Source organism: Oncorhynchus mykiss, chromosome 12 (genome assembly GCF_013265735.2).
Source record: "Oncorhynchus mykiss isolate Arlee chromosome 12, USDA_OmykA_1.1, whole genome shotgun sequence".
Lineage (NCBI taxonomy): Eukaryota > Metazoa > Chordata > Actinopteri > Salmoniformes > Salmonidae > Oncorhynchus > Oncorhynchus mykiss.
Genome location: NC_048576.1, coordinates 37,820,463 through 37,844,854, shown reverse-complemented (window position 1 = coordinate 37,844,854; position 24,392 = coordinate 37,820,463). Strand labels below are relative to the sequence as shown.

Genomic DNA, 24,392 nt, shown 5'->3' with positions numbered 1-24,392 from the left:
TGTTATAATTATGTAAAATTCTAGCAAATTAGTTTGCAACGAGCCAGGCGGCCCAAACTGTTGCATATACCCTGACTCTGCGTGCAATGAACGCAAGAGAAGTGACACAATTTCACCTGGTTAATATTGCCTGCTAACCTGGATTTATTTTAGCTAAATATGCAGGTTTAAAAATATATACTTCTGTATATTGATTTTAAGAAAGGCATTGATGTTTATGGTTAGGTACAGTCGTGCAACAATTGTGCTTTTTACGCAAATGCGCTTTTGTTTAATCATCCCCCGTTTGGCGAAGTTGGCTGTCTTTGTTAGGAAGAAATAGTCTTCACACAGTTCGCAACGAGCCAGGCGGCCCAAACTGCTGCATATACCCTGACTCTGTTGCAAGAGAAGTGACACATTTTCCCTAGTTAAAATAAATTAATGTTAGCAGGCAATATTAACTAAATATGCAGGTTTAAAAATATATACTTGTGTATTGATTTTAAGAAAGGCATTGATGTTTAGGGTTAGTTAGGTACACGTTGGAGCAACACCATTCCTTTATATGCAACGAAGGACATGCTAGATAAACTAGTAATATCATCAACCATGTGTAGTTATAACTAGTGATTATGATTGATTGATTGTTTTTTATAAAATAAGTTTAATGCTAGCTAGCAACTTACCTTGGCTTCTTACTGCATTCGCGTAACAGGCATGCTCCTCGTGGGGTGCAATGAGAGGCAGGTGGTTAGAGCGTTGGACAAGGTAAAAATCTGTTGTTCTGCCCCTGAACAAGGCTGTCATTGAAAATAAGAATGTGTTCTTAACTGACTTGCCTAGTTAAATAAAGGTGTAAAAAAAAATATGTAATAATCGGCCAAATCGGTGTCCAATAATACCGATTTCCAATTGTTATGAAAACTTAAAATCGGCCCTAATTAATCGGGCCAATCCGATTAATCGGTCGACCTCTTAAATAAACTTGATTGTGTGTTTTGGATCATTGTCTTGCTGCATGACCCAGCTGCGCTTCAGCTCACAGACGGATGGCCTGACATTCTCCTGTAGAATTCTACAGAAGTGTAAGGGGGTGGACCTTTTCACACAGGGGCATTGGGTGTTGCATAACTTTGTTTATGAAATAAGTGTGTAGTTGTTGTGTTACAGTTGAAGTCGGAAGTTTACATATACCTTAGCCAAATACATTTAAACTCAGTTTTTCACAAATTCCCTCTCAGTTAGGATCACCACAGAATAATAGTGGAGAGAATGATTTATTTCAGCTTTTATTTCTTTCATCACATTCCCAGTGGGTCAGAAGTTTACATACACTCAATTAATATTTGTTAGCATAGCCTTTAAATTGTTTAACTTGGGTCAAATGTTTCAGGTAGCCTTCCACAACCTTCCCACAATTAGTTGGGTGAATTTTGGCCCATTCCTCCTGACAGAGCTGGTGTAACTGAGTTAGGTTTTTAGGCCTCCTTTCTCACACAAGCTTTTTCAGTTCTGCCCACACATTTTCCATAGGATTGAGGTCAGGGCTTTGTAATGGCCACTTCAATATCTTAACTTTATTGTCCTTAAGCCATTTTGTTTGGGTCATGTTCCATTTGGAAGACCCATTTGCGACCAAGCTGTAACTTCCTGATGTCTTGACGTTGCTTCAATATATCCACATAATTTTCCTTCCTCATGATGCAATCTCTTTTGTGAAGTTCACCAGTCCCTCCTGCAGCAAAGCAGTCCCTCCTGCAGCAAAGCACCCCCACAACATGATGCTGCCACCCCCGTGCTTCATGGTTGGGATGATGTTCTTCAGCTTGCAAGCCTCCCCCTTTTCCCTCCAAACATATTGATGGTCATTATGGTCAAACAGTTCTATTTTTGTTTCATCAGACCAGAGGACATTTCTCCAAAAAGTACGATTTTTGTCCCCATGTGCAGTTGCAAACCGTAGTCTGGCTTTTTTTGGTGGATTTGGAGCAGTGTCTTATTCCTTGTTGAGCGGCCTTTCAGGTTATATCGATATAGGTCTCGTATTACTGTGGATATAGATACTTTTGTACCTGTTTCCTCCAGCGTCTTCACAAGGTCCTTTGCTGTTGTTCTGGGATTAATTTGCACTTTTCGCACCAAAGTATGTTCATCTCTAGGAGACAGAACGCGTCTCATTCATGAGCGGTATGACGGCTCTGTGGTCCCATGGTATTTATACAGATTGTACAGATGAACGTGGTACCTTCAGGTGTTTGGAAATTGCTCCAAAGGATGAACCAGACATGTGGAGGTCTACAAATTATTTTCTTAGGTCTTGGCTGACTTCCTTTGTTTAAAGGCACAGTCAGCTTAGTGTATGTAATCTTCTGACCCACTGGAATTGTGATACTGTGAATTATAAGTGAAATAATCTGTCTGTAAACAATTGTTGGAAAAATGACTTGTCATGCCACAAAGTAGATGTCCTAACCGACTTGCCAAAACTATAGTTTGTTCACAAGAAATTTGTGGAGTGGTTGAAAAATGAGTGTAATGACTCCAACCTAAGTGTATGTAAACTTCCGACTTGAACTGTATGTTTACTCAGGTTCCCTTTATCTAATATTAGGTTTTAGTTGAAGATCTGATAACATTCAGTATAAAAAATATGCAAAAGTAGAAGAAATTAGAAAGAGGGTAAATATGTTTTCACAGCACTGTATGACTGATTTAGTATCTTCATGTATGGTGCAAGGGAACTCTGATTAGCTTTTTGACAAAGTATCTGCTAAATTTGGAAGTTGAGTTTATTACATTATCAGGATAGTTATGTTATCATCATATCCACATTAAACATACAGTGAGGGAAACAATTATTTGATCCCTTGTTGATTTTGTACGTTTGCCCACTGACAAAGAAATGATCAGTCTATCATTTTAATGGTAGGTTTATTTGAACAGTGAGAGACAGAATAACCACAAAAAAATCCAGAAGAACACATGTCAAAAATGTTATAAATTGATTTGCATTTTAATGAGGGAAATAAATATTTGACCTCCTCTCAATCAGAAAGATTTCTGGCTCCCAGGTGTCTTTTATAAAGGTAACAAGCTGAAATTAGGAGTACACTTAAAGGGAGTGCTCCTAATCTCAGCTTGTTACCTGTATATAAGACACCTGTCCACAGAAGCAATCAGTCAATCAGATTCCAAACTCTCCACCATGGCCAAGACCAAAGAGTTCTCCAAGGATGTCAGGGACAAGATTGTAGACCTACACAAGGCTGGAATGGGCTACAAGACCATCGCCAAGCAGCTTGGTGAGAAGGTGACAACAGTTGGTGCGATTATTCGCAAATGGAAGAAACACAAAATAACTGTCAATCTCCCTCTGCCTGGGGCTCCATGCAAGATCTCACCTCGTGGAGTTGCAATGATCATGAGAACGGTGAGGAATCAGCCCAGAACTACACGATAGGATCTTGTCAATGATCTCAAGGCAGCTGGGACCATAGTCACCAAGAAAACAATTGGGAACACACTACGCCGTGAAGTACTGAAATCCTGCAGCGCCCGCAAGGTCCCCCTGCTCAAGAAAGCACATATACATGCCCGTCTGAAGTTTGCCAATGAACATCTGAATGATTCAGAGGACAACTGGGTGAAAGTGTTGTGGTCAGATGAGACCAAAATGGAGCTCTTTGGCATCAACTCAACTCGCCGTGTTTGGAGGAGGAGGAATGCTGCCTATAACCCCAAGAACCCCATCCCCACCGTCAAACAAGGTGGAAACATTATGCTTTTGGGGTGTTTTTCTGCTAAGGGGACAGGACAACTTCACCGCATCAAAGGGACGATGGACGGGGCCATGTACCGTCAAATCTTGGGTGAGAACCTCCTTCCCTCAGCCAGGGCTTTGAAAATGGGTCGTGGATGGGTATTCCAGCATGAGAATGACCCAAAACACACAGCCAAGGCAACAAAGAAGTGGCTCAAGAAGAAGCACATTAAGGTCCTGGAGTGGCCTAGCCAGTCTCCAGACCTTAATCCCATAGAAAATCTTTAGAGGGAGCTGAATGTTCGAGTTGCCAAACGTCAGCCTCGAAACCTTAATGACTTGGAGAAGATCTGCAAAGAGGAGTGGGACCAAATCCCTCCTGAGATGTGTGCAAACCTGGTGGCCAACTACAAGAAACGTCTGACCTCTGTGATTGCCAACAAGGGTTTTGCCTCCAAGTACTAAGTCATGTTTTGCAGAGGGGTCAAATACTTATTTCCCTCATTTAAAATGCAAATCAATTTATAATGTTTTTGACATGTTTTTCCAGATTTTTTTGTTGTTATTCAATCTCACTGTTCAAATAAACCTACCATTACAATTATAGACTGATCATTTCTTTGTCAGTGGTCAAACGTACAAAATCAGCATGGGATCAAATACTTTTTTTCCCTGTATGCATCAACAGTTCAAATAGTGTACACCCATTCTGGCTGACACATCAAGGGTGATGTATGCTGGGCAGCAGCAACAGAGAGACACTCTGTCTGTCAGTGAGAAGCCTGCCTCGCTGTCCCTGACTGATCTGCCAGACACTAGTACAGAGAGGCATGCAGGCCAGGGATGTCACGATGTGGCTTCACTCTGACATCTCAATACAGAAGAGACACGAGGCGGAGGCTTGGCACGCCATGGTGGCTCTGGCACACACACAGGACCCCGAAGTTTGGTCCTAATGGTGGACGGTGGATAGTGATAGCGTCTTATCAGGTTGTATGCTGCTAATATTATTGCACTGTCAAGATTGTTTTGGTCTTCATGCAGATGAGTTGTTTTGTTTGACAAGGCGGTGCATACTAATTAACATTTCAGTTTTGCATCTAAAACATCCTAGTTAGCTAGCTATACACAGCACATTTGAATCTCTATTGTAACAATGTGATAATGAAGGCTCATTTGCTCATAGGTCGTGTTGTTTTGTGGCTGCTCATCTGGATAACCATTATAGCCCGTGCTTAGCACGTGAAATGAGCAGCAGCTTTTTGGGAAGCTTTATTTACAGTGGGGCAAAACAGTATTTAGTCAGCCACCAATTGTTCAAGTTCTCCCACTTAAAAAGATGACGATACATGGCCCCACAATTACAGGCCTCTCTCATCTTTTTAAGTGGGAGAACTTGCACAATTGGTGGCTGACTAAATACTTTTTTGCCCCTCTGTATTTATCTTATGTTTAAGGGAGACTTTCTCCTCTTGACTGACAGTAATAACAACTTTTTAATGATACAGTGCATTTGGAAAGTATTCAGACCCCTTGACTTTTTCCACATTTTGTTACATTACAGCCCTATTGTAAAATGGATTAAATAATTTTTTCCCCCTCAATACAATACCGAGTAATAGCAAAGCAAAAACTGATTTTTAGACATTTTTGCAAATGTCTTAAAATGAAAAATGGAAACATCACATTTCCATAAGTATGCAGACCCTTTACTTAGTACTTTGTTGAAGTACCTTTGTAATCACTGCCAGTCTTCTTGGGTATGACGCTACAAGCTTGGCACACCTGTATTTGGGAAGGTTCTCCCATTCTCTGCAGATAATTTTAAGCTCTGTCAGGTTGGATGGGGAGCGTGTCTGCACAGCTATTTTCAGGTCTTTCCAGAGATTTTCTATCAGGTTCAAGTCCGGGCCCTGGCTGGGCCACTCAAGGACATTCAGATACTTGTCCCGAAGCCGCTCCTGAGTTGTCTTGGCTGTGTGCTTAGGGTTGTTGTCCTGTTGGAAGGTGAACCTTCGCCCCAGTCTGATCGCTCTGGAGCAGGTTTTCATTCTCAATCCTGACTAGTCTCCCAGTCCCTGCTGTTGATAAACATCCCCACAGCATGATGCTGCCACCACAGTGCTTCACCGTAGGGATGGTGCCATGTTTCCTCCAGACGTGACGCTTGGCATTCAGGCCAAATAGTTCAATCTTGGTTTCATCACACCAGAGAATCCTGTTTCTCATGATCTGAAATTCCTTTAAGTGCCTTTTGGCAAAATCCAATCGGGCTGTCATGTGCCTTTTACTGAGGAGTGGCTTCCGTCTGGCCACTCTACCATAAAGGCCTGATTAGTGGCGTGTTGTAGAGATGGTTGTCTTGGAACGTTCTCACATCTTCACAGAGGAACTCTGGAGCTCTGTCAGGGTGACCATTGGGTTCTTGGTCACCTCCCTGACCAAGGCCCTTCTCCCCCGATTGCTCAGTTTGGCTGGGCGACCAGCACTAGGAAGTCTTGGTGGTTCCAAACTTCTTCCATTTAAGAATGATGGAGGCCACTGTGTTCTTGGGGACCTTCAATGCTTCAGACATTTTTTGGTATCCTTCCCCAGATCTGTGCCTCGACACAATCCTGTCTCGGAGCTCTACGGACAATTCCTTTGACCTCATGGATTGGTTTATGCTCTGACATGCACTGTCAACTGTGAGACTTTATATAGACAGCTGTGTGCCAATCAATTGAATTTACCACAGGTGGACTCCAATCAAGTTGTAGAAACATCTCAACGATGATCAATGGAAACAGGATGCACCTGAGCTCAATTGAGTCTCATAGCAAAGGGTCTGAATACTTGTGTAAATAAGGTATTTCTGTTTTTTATTTTTAACTCATTTGCAAACATAAAAACCTATTTCCGCTTTGTCATTATGGGGTATTGTGTGTAGATTGATGAGGAAGCTACTTTTTAGTCTTTCATTTAGATTCTAATCGTTTCCTCTGTGTATTTACTACCCGGTTGTCATCCACCTTCAGAAACTGGGAGAGTGAGTAAGATTCCGATATTCTGAAGTAAATGGATTTTAGGATCCCACTGCTGGGCCCTTCTGGGGAATGGAAGGCTGCCCTCGTTGGAGTCATCATGGCTTTAGATATTTCTACTTGGACCCTTGAAGGGCTCTAAAAGTATGACCAATTTGGTATTTATTTTGCGACCAGTAGTTTTATTTTGGGAGCAGATAATTGTTCTAATGAAAAGGCTTCTGATTGCCCTAGAGAAAAAGGTGAGTCAATAGCGGCTTGCTTCTAGCGCAACCAAGTCAACAGATCTGACCCATATTACCGCCGCAACATTTGTATCTTCCTATAGGGGATCACCGGACCACATTTTACATTCATAAATCATGTCGTGGGCAGTTTTAAAACTGCTCAGTGGTGTTAAGTACTTAAGTAAAAGTACTTGAAAGTACTACTTAAGTAGTTTTTTTGGGTATCTGTACCTTACTATTTATATTTTTTTACAACTTTTACTTATACTCCACTACATTCCTAAACAAAATAATGTACTTTTTACTCCTTACATTTTCCCTGACACCCAAAAGTACTACTTACATTTTCAATGCTTCGCTGTCTAATTCACGCACTTATCAAGAGAACATCCCCGGTCTTCCCTACTGACTCTGATCTGGCAGACTCACGAAACACAAATGCTTCGTGTGTAATTGACGTCTGAGTGTTGAAGTGTGCCCCTGGCTACCCGTTAATTTAACAATCTAGAAAATTGTGCCATCTGGTTTGCTTAATATAAGGAATTTGAAATGATTTATACTTTTGCTTTTGATACTTAAGTACATTTAAAACCAAATACTTTTAGACTTTTACTCAAGTAGTATTTTACTGAGTGACTTTTACTTGAGTAATTTTCTTTTAAGTATGACAATTGGGTACTTTTTCCACCACAGCAACTGCTTGCGAGTCTGTTTGTTTACATTTGTTCGGTCATGTTACCTCATTGGCTAGCTAGCTAACTTTACCAGTATATCCAAACATTTGAGGGCAGATAAAGGAAATAATAGCTATGATCAATGATCATTTGCTCGCTTGCACGTCATCATCATAAACTTCACATTTTTTATTTATTATTATTATTATTTGTATTTTTTTCCCCTTTTTCTCCCCAATTTCGTGGTATCCAATTGTTTAGTAGCTACTAGCTTGTCTCATCGCTACAACTCCCGTACGGGCTCGGGAGAGACGAAGGTTGAAAGTCATGCGTCCTCCGATACACAACCCAACCAAGCCGCACTGCTTCTTAACACAGCGCACATCCAACCCGGAAGCCAGCCGCACCAATGCGCCGGAGGAAACACCGTGCACCTGGCCGCCTTGGTTAGCGTACACTGCGCCCAGCCCGCCACAGGAGTCGCTGGTGCGCGATGAGACGAGGACACCCCTACCCCTGCTAGAGGTTTGAGGCTGCATCGCCAGACCAGATAGACAATGACCTGCTGTCATCAGAAGGGCAAAATCTGGGAATGATTAATGCAATAGAAAGGGCTGAGTCAGCGCCCCAAAACTGAATATTAAAGCTGACCTTCTAGATGAGGAGGCCGAGCCAAATTAACCTGACAAGCTGTCAAAGCTCTGTGTGCTAGCCATTTTTCAATGCATATATACTGGGTTCTTCTCTTAAACCTGCCAATAGCAGACCCCTCTAAAACTGAATGACATATTGGGTCAGGCTTTTCATCGACTTCATTTCTCATTGGTCATAGTCATTCACTCATCTATATTGATGGATTTTTGAACACCCGCTGAAATTGCAAAGGACTCTACGTCCGTCTCCCAATAAAAATATAATGTGACCGTTAACTGCCCCATTAAGGTTTTATTATTGACGAGCCTGAAACTTCCCTCTCCAGCAGTATGTAAATGAGCTGTCCTGTTTATATTTTACATTCCTAAAAGGCCCTTGTATCGTCAGTATAAAACTTTGGCAGTATTTCCAGACACTTCCCTCCCACATTAAGACTTCTCCAACTTTGTGACTTGCATCTCTTGCCGCTGGTCAAAAGCTGGTACTTCAACCCTGTGTAAATATCAAGAATATTCATATGCTAGAAGAAGAAAAAATTCAGTGTGAGGGTGAAGTGAGACAATATTGACTAGTCTGCCAGTTCCCCTTCGCATGTGTGGAAGTAAGGGTTAATTTGGCGTAGTTGGCAAAGACTCCCAGCGGTCTCTTAACATAACACTGCCACAGCATTCAGCCATTTTGTTCTGAGTGGTTCACCTTCAAAATAAACCACTTCGTTATGTGAGGGCTGAACAAAATGCACTTTTGTGCAAGCTCGCAAAACTAGGAATATCCTGTGGTAAACACTATCAAACAGTTCTATCAAAGTTTGTCAAACCTAAGCATTATCAACCTGTGGTACACGAGTGGCACAGTGGTCTAAGGCACTGCTTCTGCAAGAGGCGTCACTACAGTCCCTTGTTCGAATCCAGACTGAATCACATCCGGCCGTGATTGGGGGTCCCATAGGGCAGCGCACAATTGGCCCAGGGTCGTCCGGGTTTGGCCGGGGTAGGCCGTCATTGTAAATAAGAATTTGTTCTTAAATGACTTGCCTAGTTTTAAATAAAGGAAAAATAAATGTTGGGTTCTAACATTAAAAGACAGCTAATTGATTACACTTCATTACAATGATGGATATACAGTGCCTTCAGAAAGTATTCAAACCTCTTGACTTTTTCCACATTTTGTTGTTTTAGATTGTGAATAAAAATGTATTAAATTTATATTTTTTTTTGTCACCGTCCTACACACAATAGCCCATAATGTCAAAGTGGTATTATGTTTGAATTTTTTAAATTACAAATTAATTTCAAATGAAAGACTGACATGTCTTGAGTCAGTAAGTATTCAACCCCTTTGTTATGACAAGGCTAAATAAGTTCAGGAGTAAAAATGTGTTTACCAAGTCACATAATAAGTTGCATGGACTCTGTGTGCAATAATAGTGTATAATAATGTAACATTAACAGTACCTTATCTCTCTACCCTGTGCAATACATTCACCTATCAGCAGGACCTTAACCTAAATCACAAGGCCAAATATACACTGGAGTTGCTTACCAAGACGACATTGAAAGTTTCTGAGAGGCCTAGTTACAGTTTTGACTTAAATCGTCCTGAAAATCTGTGGCAAGATTTGAAAATGACGGTCTCGTAATGATCAACAAACAACTTGACAGAACTTGAAGAATTTAAAAAAGAATAATGGGCAAATATTGTACAATCCAAGTGTGCAAAGCTCTTAGAGACTTATCCAGAAAGACTCACAGCTGTAATCGCTGCCAAAGGTGATTCTAACATGTATTGACTCAGGGGTGTGAATACTTACGTAAATGAGATATTTCTGTTTTAAATTTTCAATAGATTAGCAAAAAGGTCTTAACATGTTTTCACTTTGTTTTTGTGGGGTATTGTGTGTAGATGGTTGAGAGAACACAATGTGGAATACGGGTATGAATTCCTTCTGAAGGCACTGTATGTTTGAAAGTAAAATAATTTCATACATTTCAATTCCCCACGATCAAATATCCTCAAGATGTCTGGAACATTGCTTCTAACGTTGCTTGTGCCAATGCTTTTCTATCTGCCTTTTAACAGCCAAATACGAGCATGTGATTTGTGCCTTGCTGGGTCTTAGGCTTTAAAATAGTTTTATGTTATTCCAGTCTCATTAAATGTCTGTCAAGGTGACGTCACACTTCTCACAGTCACAATGCATTTAACTAAGAGTGCCAGGTCTCAAAGGAAGTTTTGTCCTGAATATCACAATGGTTTTCGTTACATACATAATTACATTTTTTCATCCAGCCTCTGAGATGGATATTTTGCATCTCAAAGACAAAATGCTTTTAGAGATTCTGATGAGGATGCGTCTTTGAATATTTTGTGTAGACCTAGACTTGATTTCTTTAATTACTTTATCTTCCCCTTACACCCCTGTAAAAATTCAACTGGAGAGATGAAAGGAGCCCAAAACATATAAAGCTATTATAGTATAATTTTTTGTGAATTCTCAAATAGGTGTATCGAATGAATTTCGCAATGAGCTATTCTTCCATCTTAATGTTCATGTTTTGGCAAGGTTTTCTGGTCTCCTGACTGACTGACGCTTCTTCCTGGTAACCATTTCACTATGTCAAATTGACTTTATACATAATAACCATTGCCATTTTCTAGGCAGTATATGGGTTGTATTGCTTTTGGGGGGGTTGGGGATGGGTTGCTATTGCTAAGTACCTCTATCTCTCTAACTCTCTTTCTCTGTCTATCTGTTGTTTGGATGCGGGTGCTGGATATGGGTCCTCTTCTCTCACCTGTAGTTGGGGGGAGACCTGGGAGGAGGTGTTGGGGGAAGTCCAGCAGTAAGTGAGCCCTTCCGTTTCTCCATCTGCCTGCCCCATCTGCATGCTGCATGCTCTTAGAGGTTCTAGCTGGGGTCAAAACTTAACTGCCACACAGTTCAAAGCTGGACAAGCTATTTTTTTTCCCGCACACTCACGCCTCACCTTTTGACCTTGCTTGCCACTGATGGGGAAAAAAGATCACGTATTCCAGTGGACGATTGCTCAAATTGCGAAATCATAAGCCGAAATTCTGACTGAAGATATACAAACTAGTTTCGACCTCTGCAAATCAGAGCATTGGAGAATGTATTTCTCGTGTCAGGATTTCAGCTTTAGTGAATGTACAAAATCACATTTGTCGATCATGACATTGTCTTTAAAAATAAATCATTAGAAGATGCCACCATTGTTATTTGAAACCCACTCTGAGCACTTGACAACAAAAATGAGTTTGGAACCTGTCTCTTCATCGAAGGTTGCTAGAGAACCGTCGAGGAGGTACATTCTGGATTCATAGTTGTGCTGATGTCCTGTATGTTTTTTTTTGTGTGTGCATGTGTGTGTGTGACTCAGGTGGGACAGAACTTTATCCCCTCGTCAGTTCCCAACACATTCGCCCCATCGCCCACTCCTGCAGTGCTCAGCAGTGGCCTCAACGACCTGTTTGAGCTCTCCACAGGCATGGCCATCACCACAGGAGGCTATGTCACCCCAAAGTCTGTGAGTACCCACAGCTCGATGCTTATGTTGATGTTCAATGCTAATGCTATCCAGAGCTTAATGTTAATGTTAGCACTATGTTGGGATAAAGTAGATTTTCATTGCTGAGTTAGCACACCAGCAAGGGCAGAGAATAAAGCTCATCATAATGCTAATGCTAACTCATTAGGACCTAGCAAGCCGAGAAATGCATACAGAAAGGGGAAAGGGGGATACCTAGTCAGTTGTACAACTGAATGCCTTCAACTGAAATGTGTCTTCCGTATTTAACCCAAACCCCTCTGAATCAGAACCTTGAGCCCTGCCTCAGTCGCTCTTCATGTAGGACAGTGTATAAATATAGTTATGACATTGTTTGGCAGGGGTGGAAGGAGGGGTGTGTTAAGTCCATGTTGGCATCAACAGGCTCCACCCTAGATTCCAGTTCAAAATGGTTAATTTAGATATATCATACAGTTGAGTCATGCAGAAGAGGCTCACAGAGTCCTCGCTGTGTTATGTGCGCTGTAGCAGCAGGACATAGCATCCTGTCCAAGGTATCCATCTTAATTTACAGGTTCCATTCTCCATCTCCCTTTGTGTCTGACTCAATACAATGAGTGGGCTACACAGCACAGACACGTAGTTCAGCACTTGTTGTGCAAATCCTGTATGACTCAGGTTGCCATTTTCAAATGACCTTGTGTGCTCTCTCTGCTCCCAAGTATTGGTGAAGCAGTTTGCATGTTCATATTTCTTTATTTACTGTCTCTCTTCCCCCAGATATGGCTGCCTGCAGTGAAAGCTAAAGGGCTAGAGATCTCAGGCACATTCTCACGCCGACAGGGCCAAATGTACATGGACATGACCTTCACCAACAAGGCCCTGCAGCACATGACCGACTTTGCTATCCAGTTCAACAAGAACAGGTGAGAGAGGGTGCGACTGGTATCAAATCCTATATGCCATCTCTTGCTATTGTGCCCTTAGTCACGGTGCAATCTAAGAGGTTGACACGGTGTCTCAGGGTCTTGGATAAAGACACAAGTCAATATCTCATCTGTACCAGCATTCAAGGTCCTCTGTGGCCTCACTGTAAAAAACTTCTCTCTGCCTTTTGTTCACACCAACCTTGTATTTAGTTGCTCATCGCAACTCTCCATTCACTATAATCATGGCCATTCACTAAACACATTGTTAATAGATAATAGGTTAGTTCTCAGAAACTATCCACTTAGTGAAAGGGATATGGCTATTTATTGTCATGTACTTCACAAAAATAGTACAATGAGTGTAAATGTGAGTCTTAGTCCCAGGGCATACTTGGAAAGGTATGTACAGTTGAAGCCTGAAGTTTACATACACTTAGGTTGGAGTCATTAAAGCTTGTTTTTCAACCACTCCACAAATGTCTTGTTAACAAACTATAGTTTTGGCAAGTCGGTTAGGACATCTACTTTGTGCATGACACAAGTCATTTTTCCAACAATTGTTCACAGACAGAATATCTCACTTATAATTCACTGTATCACAATTCCAGTGGGTCAGAAGTTTACATACACTAAGTTGACTGTGCCTTTAAACAGCTTGGAACTTTCCAGAAATGATGTCATGGCTTTAGAAGCTTCTGATAGGTTAATTGACATCATTTGAGTCAATTGGAGGTGTACCTGTGCCTACCTTCAATCTTTGCTTGACATCATGGGAAAATCAAAAGATATCAGACAATTTTGTTGTAGACCTCCACAAGTCTTGTTCATCCTTGGGAGCAATTTTCAAACACCTGAAGGTACCACGTTCATCTGTACAAACAATACTACACAAGTATAAACACCATGGGACCACGCAGACGTTTACCGCTCAGGAATGAGACGTGTTCTGTCTCCTAGAGATGAACGTACTTTGGTGAGAAAAGTGCAAATTAATCCCAGAACAGCAGCAAAGGACCTTGTGAAGATGCTGGAGGAAACAGGTACAAAAGTATCTATATCCACAGTAAAACAAGTCCTATATCAACATAACCTGAAAGGCCGCTCGGCAAGGAAGAAGCCACTGCTCCAAAACCACCATAAAAAAGCCAGACTACGGTTTGCAACTGAACATGTGGACAAAGATCATACTTTTTGGAGAGATGTCCTCTGCTCTGATGAAACAAAAATAGAACTGTTTGGCCATAATGACCATCGTTATGTTTGGAGGAAAAGGGGGGAGGCTTGCAAGCCGAAGAACATCATCCCAACCATGAAGCACGGGAGTGGCAGCATCATGTTGTGGGGGTGCTTTGCTGCAGAAGGGACTGGTGCACTTCACAAAATAGATTGCTCTTTGAGGAAGGAAAATTATGTGGATATATTGAAGCAACATCTCAAGACATCAGTTACAGCTTGGTCGTAAAGGGGTCTTCCAAGTGGACAATGACCCCAAGCATACTTCCAAAGTTGTGGCAAAATGGCTTAAGGGCAACAAAGTCAAGGTATTGGAGTGGCCATCACAAAGCCCTGACCTCAATCCTATGGAAAATGTGTGGGCAGAACTGAAAAAGCATGTGCGAGCAAGGAGGCCTACAAACCTGACTCAGTTACACCAGCTCTGTCAGGAGGAATGGGCCAAAATTCACCCAACTTACTGTGGGATGCTTGTGGAAGGCTACCTGAAACGTTTGACCCAAGTTAAACAATTTAAAGGCAATGCTACCAAATACTCATTGAGTGTAAACTGTAAACTTCTGACTCACTGGGAATGTTATGAAAGAAATAAAAGCTCAAATAAATCATTCTCTCTACTATTATTCTGACATTTCACATTCTTAAAATGAAGTGGTAACCTGAGTTTAAATGTATTTGGCTAAGGTGTATGTGAACTTCCCACTTCAACTGTATATTATGTGCACTCGGCTCCTTATGTTAGTACAGTATGGGAGCATACTGTATGATAACTAAACACGACCACTACTCTGGAATACAAGGAATTGTGAAGAGCAGACGTATACACCGTATATACAAAAGTATGTTGACACCCCTTCAAATTAGTCGATTCAGCTATTTCAGCAGTAAAATGGCCTTACTGAAGAGCTCAGAAACGTTCAACGTGGCACCGTCATAGAATGCTACCATTCCAACAAGTCAGTTTGTCAAATTTCTGCCCTGCTAGCGCTGCTCCGGTCAAGTGCAAGTGCTGTTATTGTGAAATCGAAAACTGAAAGTGAGTAGGCCACACAAGCTCACAGAATGGGACCACTGAAGCACTTAGCACGTTGTAAATCGTCTGTCCTCTGTTGCAACACTCACTACCGAGTTTCAAACTTGCTCTGGAAGCAACATCAGCACAAGGAACTGCTCGTAGGGAGCAAGATGAAATGGGTTTCCATGGCCGAGCAGCTATGTATCACAATGCCAAGCGTCGGCTGGAGTTGTGTGTAAAGCTCGCCGCCTTTGGACTCTAGAGCAGTGGAAACGCGTTCTCTGGAGTGATGAATCATGCTTCACCATCTGGCAATCCCACGGATGAATCTGGGTTTTGCTGATGCCAGGAGAACGCTACCTGCCCCAATGCATAGTGCCAACTGTAAAGTTTGGTGGAGGAGGAATAATGGTCTGGGGCTGTTTATCATGGTTCGGGCTAGGCCCCTTAGTTCCAGTGAAGGGAAATCTTAATTTTACTGCATACAATGACATTCTAGACCATTCTGTGCGTCCAACTTTGTGGCAACCGTTTGGGGAAGGCCCTTTCCTGTTTCAACATGGCAATACTCCTGTGCACAAAGTGAGGTCCATACAGAAAGGGTTTGTTAAGATCGGTGTGGAGGAACTTGACTGGCCTGCACAGTGCCCTAACTTCAACCCCACCGAACACCTTTGGGAAGAATCTTAACGCCGACTGCAGCCTAATCGCCCAACATCAGTGCCAACCTCACTAATGCTTTTGTGGCTGAATGGAATCAAGTCCTTGCAGCAATATTATAACATCTTGTGGAATGCATTCCCAGAAGAGTGGAGGCTGTTAAAGCAGCAAACTCCATATACTAGCTCCATATTAATGCCCATGATTTTGGAATGAGATGTTCGACGAGCAGGTGTCCATACTTTTTCTCATGTAGTGTATTTAGCTCCAGTCACCTGAAGCACTTAAGACCCTGTTATGCAATTTATGTTGTCTAGTTTCGGAGTGATCCCCACCACCCCTCTGCCCATCCACACTCCACTGATGCCCAGCCAGAGTATTGAAGTTTCCCTGCCTCTCAACACCATTGGGCCAGTCATGAAGATGGACCCACTGAACAACCTACAGGTAAACTCCTACATGTATTTTCTGACCTGGCCTCCACAATCACCCGACGTTTCTTTATGTAAAGCATGCTCGGCAAGAGCAGCCTACCTCTCAGGGATTATTCTGCCATTTTTAACCCTTTGGCAGGCCGCCAAAGCGTTTTTTTCGGATTACCGAAGTCTAAACAGTGTACATTTATTTCAAAACATTTTCGGGATTGAAAAAACCTTTTCAGTGTAAACTTAAACCAGATGTAAAGTAAGTAGAAAAGATAATGGGCCTTCAGTGCCTTCAGAAAGTATTCATACCCCTTGACTTATTCCACATTTAGTTGTGTTACAGCCTGAATTCAAAATGGATTACTTTTTTTTTCACCCATCTACACACAATACCCCATAATGACAAGGTGAAAACATGTTTCTAGATTTTTTAGCAAATGTATTTATATAAGGATTTACACCCGAGGATAGAAGTATCCTTGGCAGCGATACCAGCTGTGAGTCTTTCTGGGTAAGTCTCTAAGAGATTTCCACACCTGGATTGTGCAACATTTGCCCATTATTCTTTTCAAAATGCTTCAAGCTCTGTCAAGTTGTTTGTTGATAATTGCTAGACAACCATTTTCAAGTCTTTCCATATATTTTCAAGTAGATTAAAGTTAAAACTGTAACTCTGCCACTCAGGAACATTCACTGTTTTCTTCTTTTTTAGGATATTGTCCTGTTGAAAGGTGAATTCGTCACCCAGTGTCTGGTGGAAAGCAGACTGAACCAAATTTTCCTCTAGGATTTTGCCTGTGCTTAGCTCTATTCTGTACATTTTTTTTTTATCCTGAAAAACTCCTTAACGATTACAGTCCTTAACAATTACAAGCATACCCAAAACAGGATGCAGCCACCACTATGCTTGAAAATATGGAGAGTGGTACTCCATAATATGTTGTGTTGGATTTGCCCAAACATAACACTTTGTACTCAGGACAAAAAGTGAATTGCTTTGCCACATTTTCTTGCATTATTATATTAGTGCCTTGTTGCAAGCAGGATGCATGTTTTGGAATATTTTTTTCCTGTTTGCTTATTTCCTTATACAGCTGACTGAGTGTGGTCTTAGTGCCAGCATCTGTTTGTGGTGGTAAATAAACAGCCATGAAAAGTATAGCTGAGAACTGTCTAGGCAAGTAGTGTGGCCTGCAATTTATCACAATATATTCTACTTCAGGCGAGCAAAATCTAAAGACTTCCATAGATTTCGTGCACCAGCTGTTTTTTTTACAAATATGCACAGACCGCCGCCCCTCGTCTTACCGGAGTGTGCTATTCTATCCTGCCGGTCCAGCGTATATCCCGCTAGCTGAATATCCATGTCGTCATTCAGCCACGATTCCGTGAAACATAGGATATTACAGTTTTTGATGTCCCGTTGGTAGGATATTCGTGATCGTACCTCGTCTAATTTATTGTCCAATGATTGCACGTTGGCGAGTAATATTGACCGTAACGCAGATTTCCTACTCGCCAACTGCGGGTCCTGACGAGGCATCCGGCTCTTCGTCCTCTGTACCTGCGTCGCTTCCTCTTGCGAATAACTGGGATGTCGGCCCTGCCGGGCGTTCGGAGAATGTCATGTGAGTCTTGCTTGTTGTTGAAAAAATATTTGTCTAATCCGAGGTGAGTGATCGCTCTCCTGATATCCAGAAGCTCTTTTCTGCTGTAAGATACGGTTGCAGAAACATTATGTACAAAATAAGTTACAACTACAGTGAAAACCCCCCACATAATAGCACAATTGGTTGGGCGCCCGTTAAATTGCTGCCATTTCTTCCGGTGCCTTCCGGGCCCGATTTCCCGATAACGATGGAATTTAGGCTTATGAGTGTTTTTAACAATGCATCTTTCCTACCACGTTACTAACAAAGGTTCTTGGAAACACCTTGGCTTCTAAAGATAGATCGTAGAAAGGTTCTAATGATGATCTTAACGCTACGAAGGTTCTGGGAAACGAGGCCCATCATCTTCGGTTTGACTCTGTAATCAAAGCCTGACAGGTTAAGCACCCTACTTTTTGCCTGAAGCTTGTTAAAAGAAGAAACTCCAGCAATGCCAGTGTGCCTGATTTTTTTTTTCCCCATCCAGCTATACGTACCAGTCAAAAGTTTGGACACACCTACTCATTCAAGGGTTTTTCTTTATTTTACTATTTTCTACATTGTAGAATAGTAGTGAAGACATCAAAACTATGACATCACACACATGGAATCATGCAGTAACCAAAAAAGTGTTAAACAAATCAAAATATATTTTATATTTGAGATTCTTCAAAGTAGCCACCCTTTGCCTTGATGGCAGGTTTGGATACTCTTGGCATTATCAACCAGCTTCATGAGGTAGTCGCCTGGAATACATATAATTTAACAGGTGTGTCTTGTTAAAAGTTAATTTGTGGAATTTCTTTCCTTTATGAGTTTGAGCCAATCAGTTGTGTTGTGACAAGGTAGGGGTGGTATACAGAAGATATCCCTATTTGGTAAAATACCAATTCCATATTATGGCAAGAACAGCTCAAATAAGCAAAGGGAAACACACTCCATCATTACTTTAAGACATGAAGGTCAGTCAATTTGGAAAATTTCAAAAACTTTGAAAGTTTCTTCAAGTGCAGTCGCAAAAAACATCAATCATTATGATGAAACTGGCTCTTGAGGACCGCGAGAGGAAAGGAAGACCCAGAGTTACTTCTGCTGCAGAGGATAAGTTCATTAGAGTTACCAGCCTCAGAAATTGCTGCCCAAATAAATGCTTCACAGAGTTCAAGTAACAGACACATCTCAACATCAACTGTTCAGAGAAGACTGCGTGAATCAGGCCTTCATGGTTGAATTGCTGCAAATAAACCACTACTAAAGGACACCAATAAAAATAAGAAACACGAGCAATGGACATTAGTCCGGTGGAAATCTGTCCTTTGGTCTGATGAGTCCAAATTAGAGATTTTTGGTTCCAACCACCGTGTCTTTGTGAGACGCAGAGTAGGTGAACAGATGATCTCCACATGTGTGGTTCCCACCGTGAAGAATAGAGGAGGTGTGATGGTGTGGGTCTGCTTTTTTGGTGACACTGTCTGTGATTTATTTATAATTCAAGGTACACTTAACCAGCATGGCTACCACAGCATTCTGCAGTGATACACCATACCATCTGGTTTGCGCTTAGTGGGACTATCAATTGTTTTTCAACAGGACAATGACCCAACACACCTCCAGGCTGTGAAAGGGCTATTTGACCAAGAAGGAGATTGATGGAGTGCTGCATCAGATGACCTGGCCTCCACAATCACCCGACATCAACCCAATTGAGATGGTTTGGGATGAGTTGGACCGCAGAGTGAAGGAAAAGCAGCCACAAGTGCTCAGCATATATGGGAACTCCTTCAAGACTGTTGGAAAAGCATTGCAGGTAAAGCTGGTTGAGAGAATGCCAAGAGTGTGCAAAACTGTCAAGGCAAATGGTGGCTTCTTTGAAGAATCTAGTATCTAAAATCTAAAATATATTTTGATTTGTTTAACACCTTTTTGGTTACTACATGATTCCATTTGTGTTTATTTTATTTATATGTCTTGATGTCTTCACTATTATTCTACAATGTAGAAAATAGTAAAAATAGTAAAAAATAAAGAGTCTTGAATGAGTGGTACTGTAGTTTTTTCCCTCCTGGAACAACGTACGGTGTGCAAACTCCTCTTTCAAGCCCGAGACCTATTACAATGGAAAACAAACAAAAAACAAGCTATATGCATTTTATAATAGAAGTTCATTTCAAACTTCAAGATATCCTCAATGTATGGCATTTGTTTATATGCTTTTCATCCTGTCTTTTTTACAGCCTCTTTGAAGCATATAAAACTAGGTATTACTTCCCCAGATAAAGCAGGATTCTAAATGCTGTTTATCAAACTATAATCTACAGAATTATGTGCTTCTGTCTTGCGTCCGAGAGATGAGCTGGAGGGTTCAGTCTTCAGCCCACACACATGGCCGTCAAGCTGAGGACAGTAAAGCCTGTTAGTAGTTTGAGCCCACAGTGTTGGCTCTAATGTGCTCCACCACCACAGGACAGCCACCAACTGGACAATGGACTCCAGCTTTCAGTGCCCCCGCACAAACTTTCATTTCATAAGCTCACATTTTTATGGAGGTAAGGCAATTCACTGGAATAGCTTTCTGTAAATCCAGTCTCAGAAATTGAATACATAGCCCTTTTTTTAAAGCTCTGTAAATTATTTGATAATATGCATAAGAGCACGTAGGCCTATATAAGGGCAATATATAACAGCTACTCAGCTATCCTGGAAAGCAGCCCATCCATCAGCAGACTTTAGTAGTTCCAGTCATCTCATTTTCACTGTTCAGTGGCTGAGAGAGATGGCACTGGAAACCATTCAGCCAAAATAACACTACTTTACAGGGCTCTCCAGCTGAGACAGCTACTTTATTTGTTCCTATATCCCAGGCTAGCCTCCATCCTATAATGATTCCTCCTTTTCTGTTCTTGCCTTCCCGGCATGGGTATTGTTTGTGTTTGTTTGTGTGTGTGTGTGTGTGAGAGAGCGAGAATATCTGTCTCTCTGAAGGCCCGGTGGTAAGCAGACCACCTTTAGAGTGTTTGAGTTCACCACACCACAGCTTTTCATCTGGGTTGGATCCACATACTGCTGAAATGTATGTGCTGCTCATATAGTATCTACTTACTCATAAATGCAGAATGACATTCAATAGTGAATATTCAACCGCTTGTGTCCTTTTTTTCAGAATACTTGCTCATGGGGCTCCCGAGTGGCGCAGCATCTCAGTGCTAGATGCGTCACTACAGACCCTGGTTCACTTCCAGGCTGTATCACAACCGGCTGTGATTGGGAGTCCCGTAAGGCGGTGCAAAATTGGCACAGCGTCGTTAGGGTTTGGCCGGTAGGCCTTCATTGGAAATCAGAAATTGTTCTTAACTGACTTGCCTAGTTCAATTTTTTAAATGTTTGGCGCCTGTAGTGACACATTTTGCCAATCACACTTGTCCTTAGGCCATTCTACAAGAAAACAGCAGATTGAGTAATTGATAATAATGACTATAAATATCTACCAATCCCACCATTCAGCAGCTTCAATTCCTAGTTGCTGGAAGGGACACTACTGACCCTGATTCACCTCAGTGTTCATTCTAATAATTACCTCAGAGTCCCTAAGTTGTAATGAAGACTTCTAAGTACTAACAAAGATAATAGTTATCGTCAGCTTTGGTACTTAATCACATCACGGCCTAGGGATATTTACCATGTGATTCCGACACCTCTCCCACACTCCCCATTGTCTTGTGTTTTGATATACTTTATTAGTATGTCTATGACTCTGATCATGTGACACTAAACAAATCAAAAGGCCTCTGTAATGAGCTTGGGTGTTTTATCATGGGGATTTTTTGAAGCCCAGACAGGACATCAGTTTGGTTCAGATGTGTAGGTGGAGACGATTGTCCTTTTGTGGATTAATAGATTTTCTGACGGAGCTCTAATTCCATGTTGTGTCACGATGCGAGTTGCGTTGTGAGCTAATGGTGGAAAGTGTTTCCACGGAATTGACAACTCTGTCATACTAGATGAGGTTTGTGTGTTTTGTATTTATGTCTCTCTCTCTTTGTGTGTGTGTGTCCTCGGTGCTTAGCAATGCGCAACTTTCACACACTGTTCCTGTCAAGTACAGGTGAGGGCGGCCAGGGTCTGGTCTTCTGATAATGTCTATTCGTGAACAGAGTAAGGACTGCCTGCCGGAGGGTCACTCCATGAAGCCAGAAATATGATTCAAGTTCAGAAAGCTCAGAGTGCCCATGAGGGCTGTATACTGCATTAGTTGCAGAGTCCAGCAGACCACACACTCAGCTTTCTCTAGTCTCACAGTCTCACTTCTGTCTAGCCATGACAGACACTGCATTTCAATAGCACTTTTTCTTATTTAGAGCAATTCTATATTTACAGTTGTCTGCCTCATCTTTCTCATGCTCCTAAGTGCTCAGAAGTGTTTGAGGGCTTATTGGAATTCTATATGTCCAAATCAGCCACCTCTAGTGCATGGCAGTAAGTCACTGACTGATGTCATATTAACGTTGTGTTGTCTTTTGTGCACAGGTGGCTGTGAAGAACAACATTGATGTTTTCTACTTCAGTGGGCTTATCCCACTCAACATTTTCTTTGTGGAGGACGGTAAAATGGGTATGTGTGTCTGGAAGCAACACTCTCAAACACTCAATATCCAGCTCATTACCATAGCAGTAGAGCCAAAGAGTTTGAAGAGTTTATTTTATACCAACACAAGGACCTTTTGTAGCTCCCCGCTCAGTTCAGGTGTCACTCTTGTTTCCCCCCCATCTTCATCTGCCTCAGAGCGACAGGTGTTCCTGGCAACCTGGAAAGACATCCCCAATGAGAACGAACTGCAGTACCAGATCAAGGAGTGCCACTTAAACGCAGGTAGGCTTCTTTACCTCTGTGGATGATAGCTATATGTGAGAAAAAGAAAAAAACAAACATTTCTGACCATGATATGTACTCTAAGGCCTGTCACTATTTTTATCTGTGGGGTTTTCCTCCTACTGCTCAATGGTATGAAAACACTAATAAAGATCTAGAATGAAAATGTACACTGTGTTTGTGTTGGAGAGGGTCATCTTTCACCCTCCTAACCCTGACTGTACTGAAACCCAGCCTATCGAGAAACACAAGGCTTTCAAGCAGTACGGCTCAAATGTCCATCATCGGAGCTGTTCACGCTATGCTTTAAAAATGTAACCTTGCGTGATTCAGTCTTAAAGCGTGAGGACATGAGTCGATCCACAATGCTGCTAATATTTGTGGATGACATACACACCACATAGTCATCTACAGTAGTCAGGCACAAACACAAATGATAACAAGACAATTGAGTCTCATCAACAATCTAGCTTCCTGTATTCCTCTATCTTTTATATGTCAAAGGACATTTGTTAGGTGATGTTGAAATTGCAGCTTAGTGTGGTTTTGAACACTCCATTGTGTTTAAGTTACCAAGAGTACAATGGGATAAGATCTTTTGTCCTTTTTTTAACTGCTTCGAGCACAAGTGAAGGACAGTGTCGACTTGGTGTTGTTTCGTATCGATTTTGTGCTGGTGATTCAGTGGAAGGAGATGTCATTTGATGAGGAGAAAGCATGCAAAGAAGGAGGAAATGCATGAAGAGCGCTCTATGCATCTGCCTAGCTGTCAAAAGTTCAACTTATTTCAACTTTTGACGCATGTAAAATGGACAAATGACATCCATTAACTTATGAGGCTAATAGAAAAACCTTTTGCTCATGATATGCTCAGTCAGTTGAAAGATATGACATCTCTGGGTGTGCTTGTGTTCGATGACTTCTTGGTGTTTTTGTCATCCTAAAATATTATTTGGTAATATATCAGGCCTATTGTCCTCACGGAGCTCATGTCTGAATCACACTTACTACTACTAGCCTCTCCTTTCACAGATCTAACACGTTGAGCCAATTACAGGGCAGATAAAGGGCCGTCCTTGTTTTGGGAAAGTTCTATTGGAGGGAAGTAGCTTTAGTTATTGTTTAGTCTATATGCAGGGTTTTATTTACCAACCTGGACAGGTGGTACCGCAGGTGACCTTTTGAAACCATCAAACCACAAAGTCATCAAATCCTTTCCTCACTTGTGTTCACCAGACTGAAGCCAGTTAAGCACTGGGAGCTGAGGGCATTGGTTTTAAAGAGATGCTGCATATTGACTGGAGAACTAGATAACATGACTGGGGGTTTAAAGTGGTAACATTTAAATGGTGGAATTAGCCTTTTCCTCTAACCCCCTGGCTTTGTTGCAGTGACCACAACATCACAGCCTTAGGTTCCAGCGTTACACACCTGCCTGCAATTCATGTGCGGATGTATTCCCACACACACCTACAGGAACACACATGTACAGATGCATACACAAGATGCTGTCATAGTCCACGTGGGGTCAAACGACATTAGGAGGGCTAGCTCGGGAACTGCTGAAAATTAGATTTTAAAGAACTCATTTTAGCTCTGGAAGATTCCAAAAAGCAGCCAATTATTTCAGGCACAGTACCATCAGTACCACAGTACAATCCCTACCATTGTCGCTGAGTTGTGATAGTGCTGTTGCAAATGTACAGTACCAGTCAAAAGTTTGGACATACAGTTGAAGTCGGAAGTTTACATACACCTTAGCCAAAT

At 41.7% G+C, this 24,392-nt stretch overlaps 1 protein-coding gene across 3 annotated transcripts in view; it reads left to right on the top strand.

Annotated features, from left to right (window-relative positions):
• Nucleotides 1-24,392, top strand: part of LOC110537549 (AP-2 complex subunit beta) — an 84,139-nt gene that overhangs the window by 41,880 nt on the left and 17,867 nt on the right. For 2 of the 3 annotated variants that reach the window (XM_036937506.1, XM_021623672.2), the window contains 6 exons: nucleotides 11,122-11,163; nucleotides 11,719-11,865; nucleotides 12,628-12,773; nucleotides 16,002-16,131; nucleotides 22,283-22,367; nucleotides 22,539-22,625. In XM_036937506.1, coding sequence (XP_036793401.1) covers nucleotides 11,122-11,163; nucleotides 11,719-11,865; nucleotides 12,628-12,773; nucleotides 16,002-16,131; nucleotides 22,283-22,367; nucleotides 22,539-22,625 — 637 coding nt within the window. The remainder of the gene's footprint in view (nucleotides 1-11,121; nucleotides 11,164-11,718; nucleotides 11,866-12,627; nucleotides 12,774-16,001; nucleotides 16,132-22,282; nucleotides 22,368-22,538; nucleotides 22,626-24,392) is intronic. The other variant, XM_021623673.2, reaches the window with a different exon arrangement.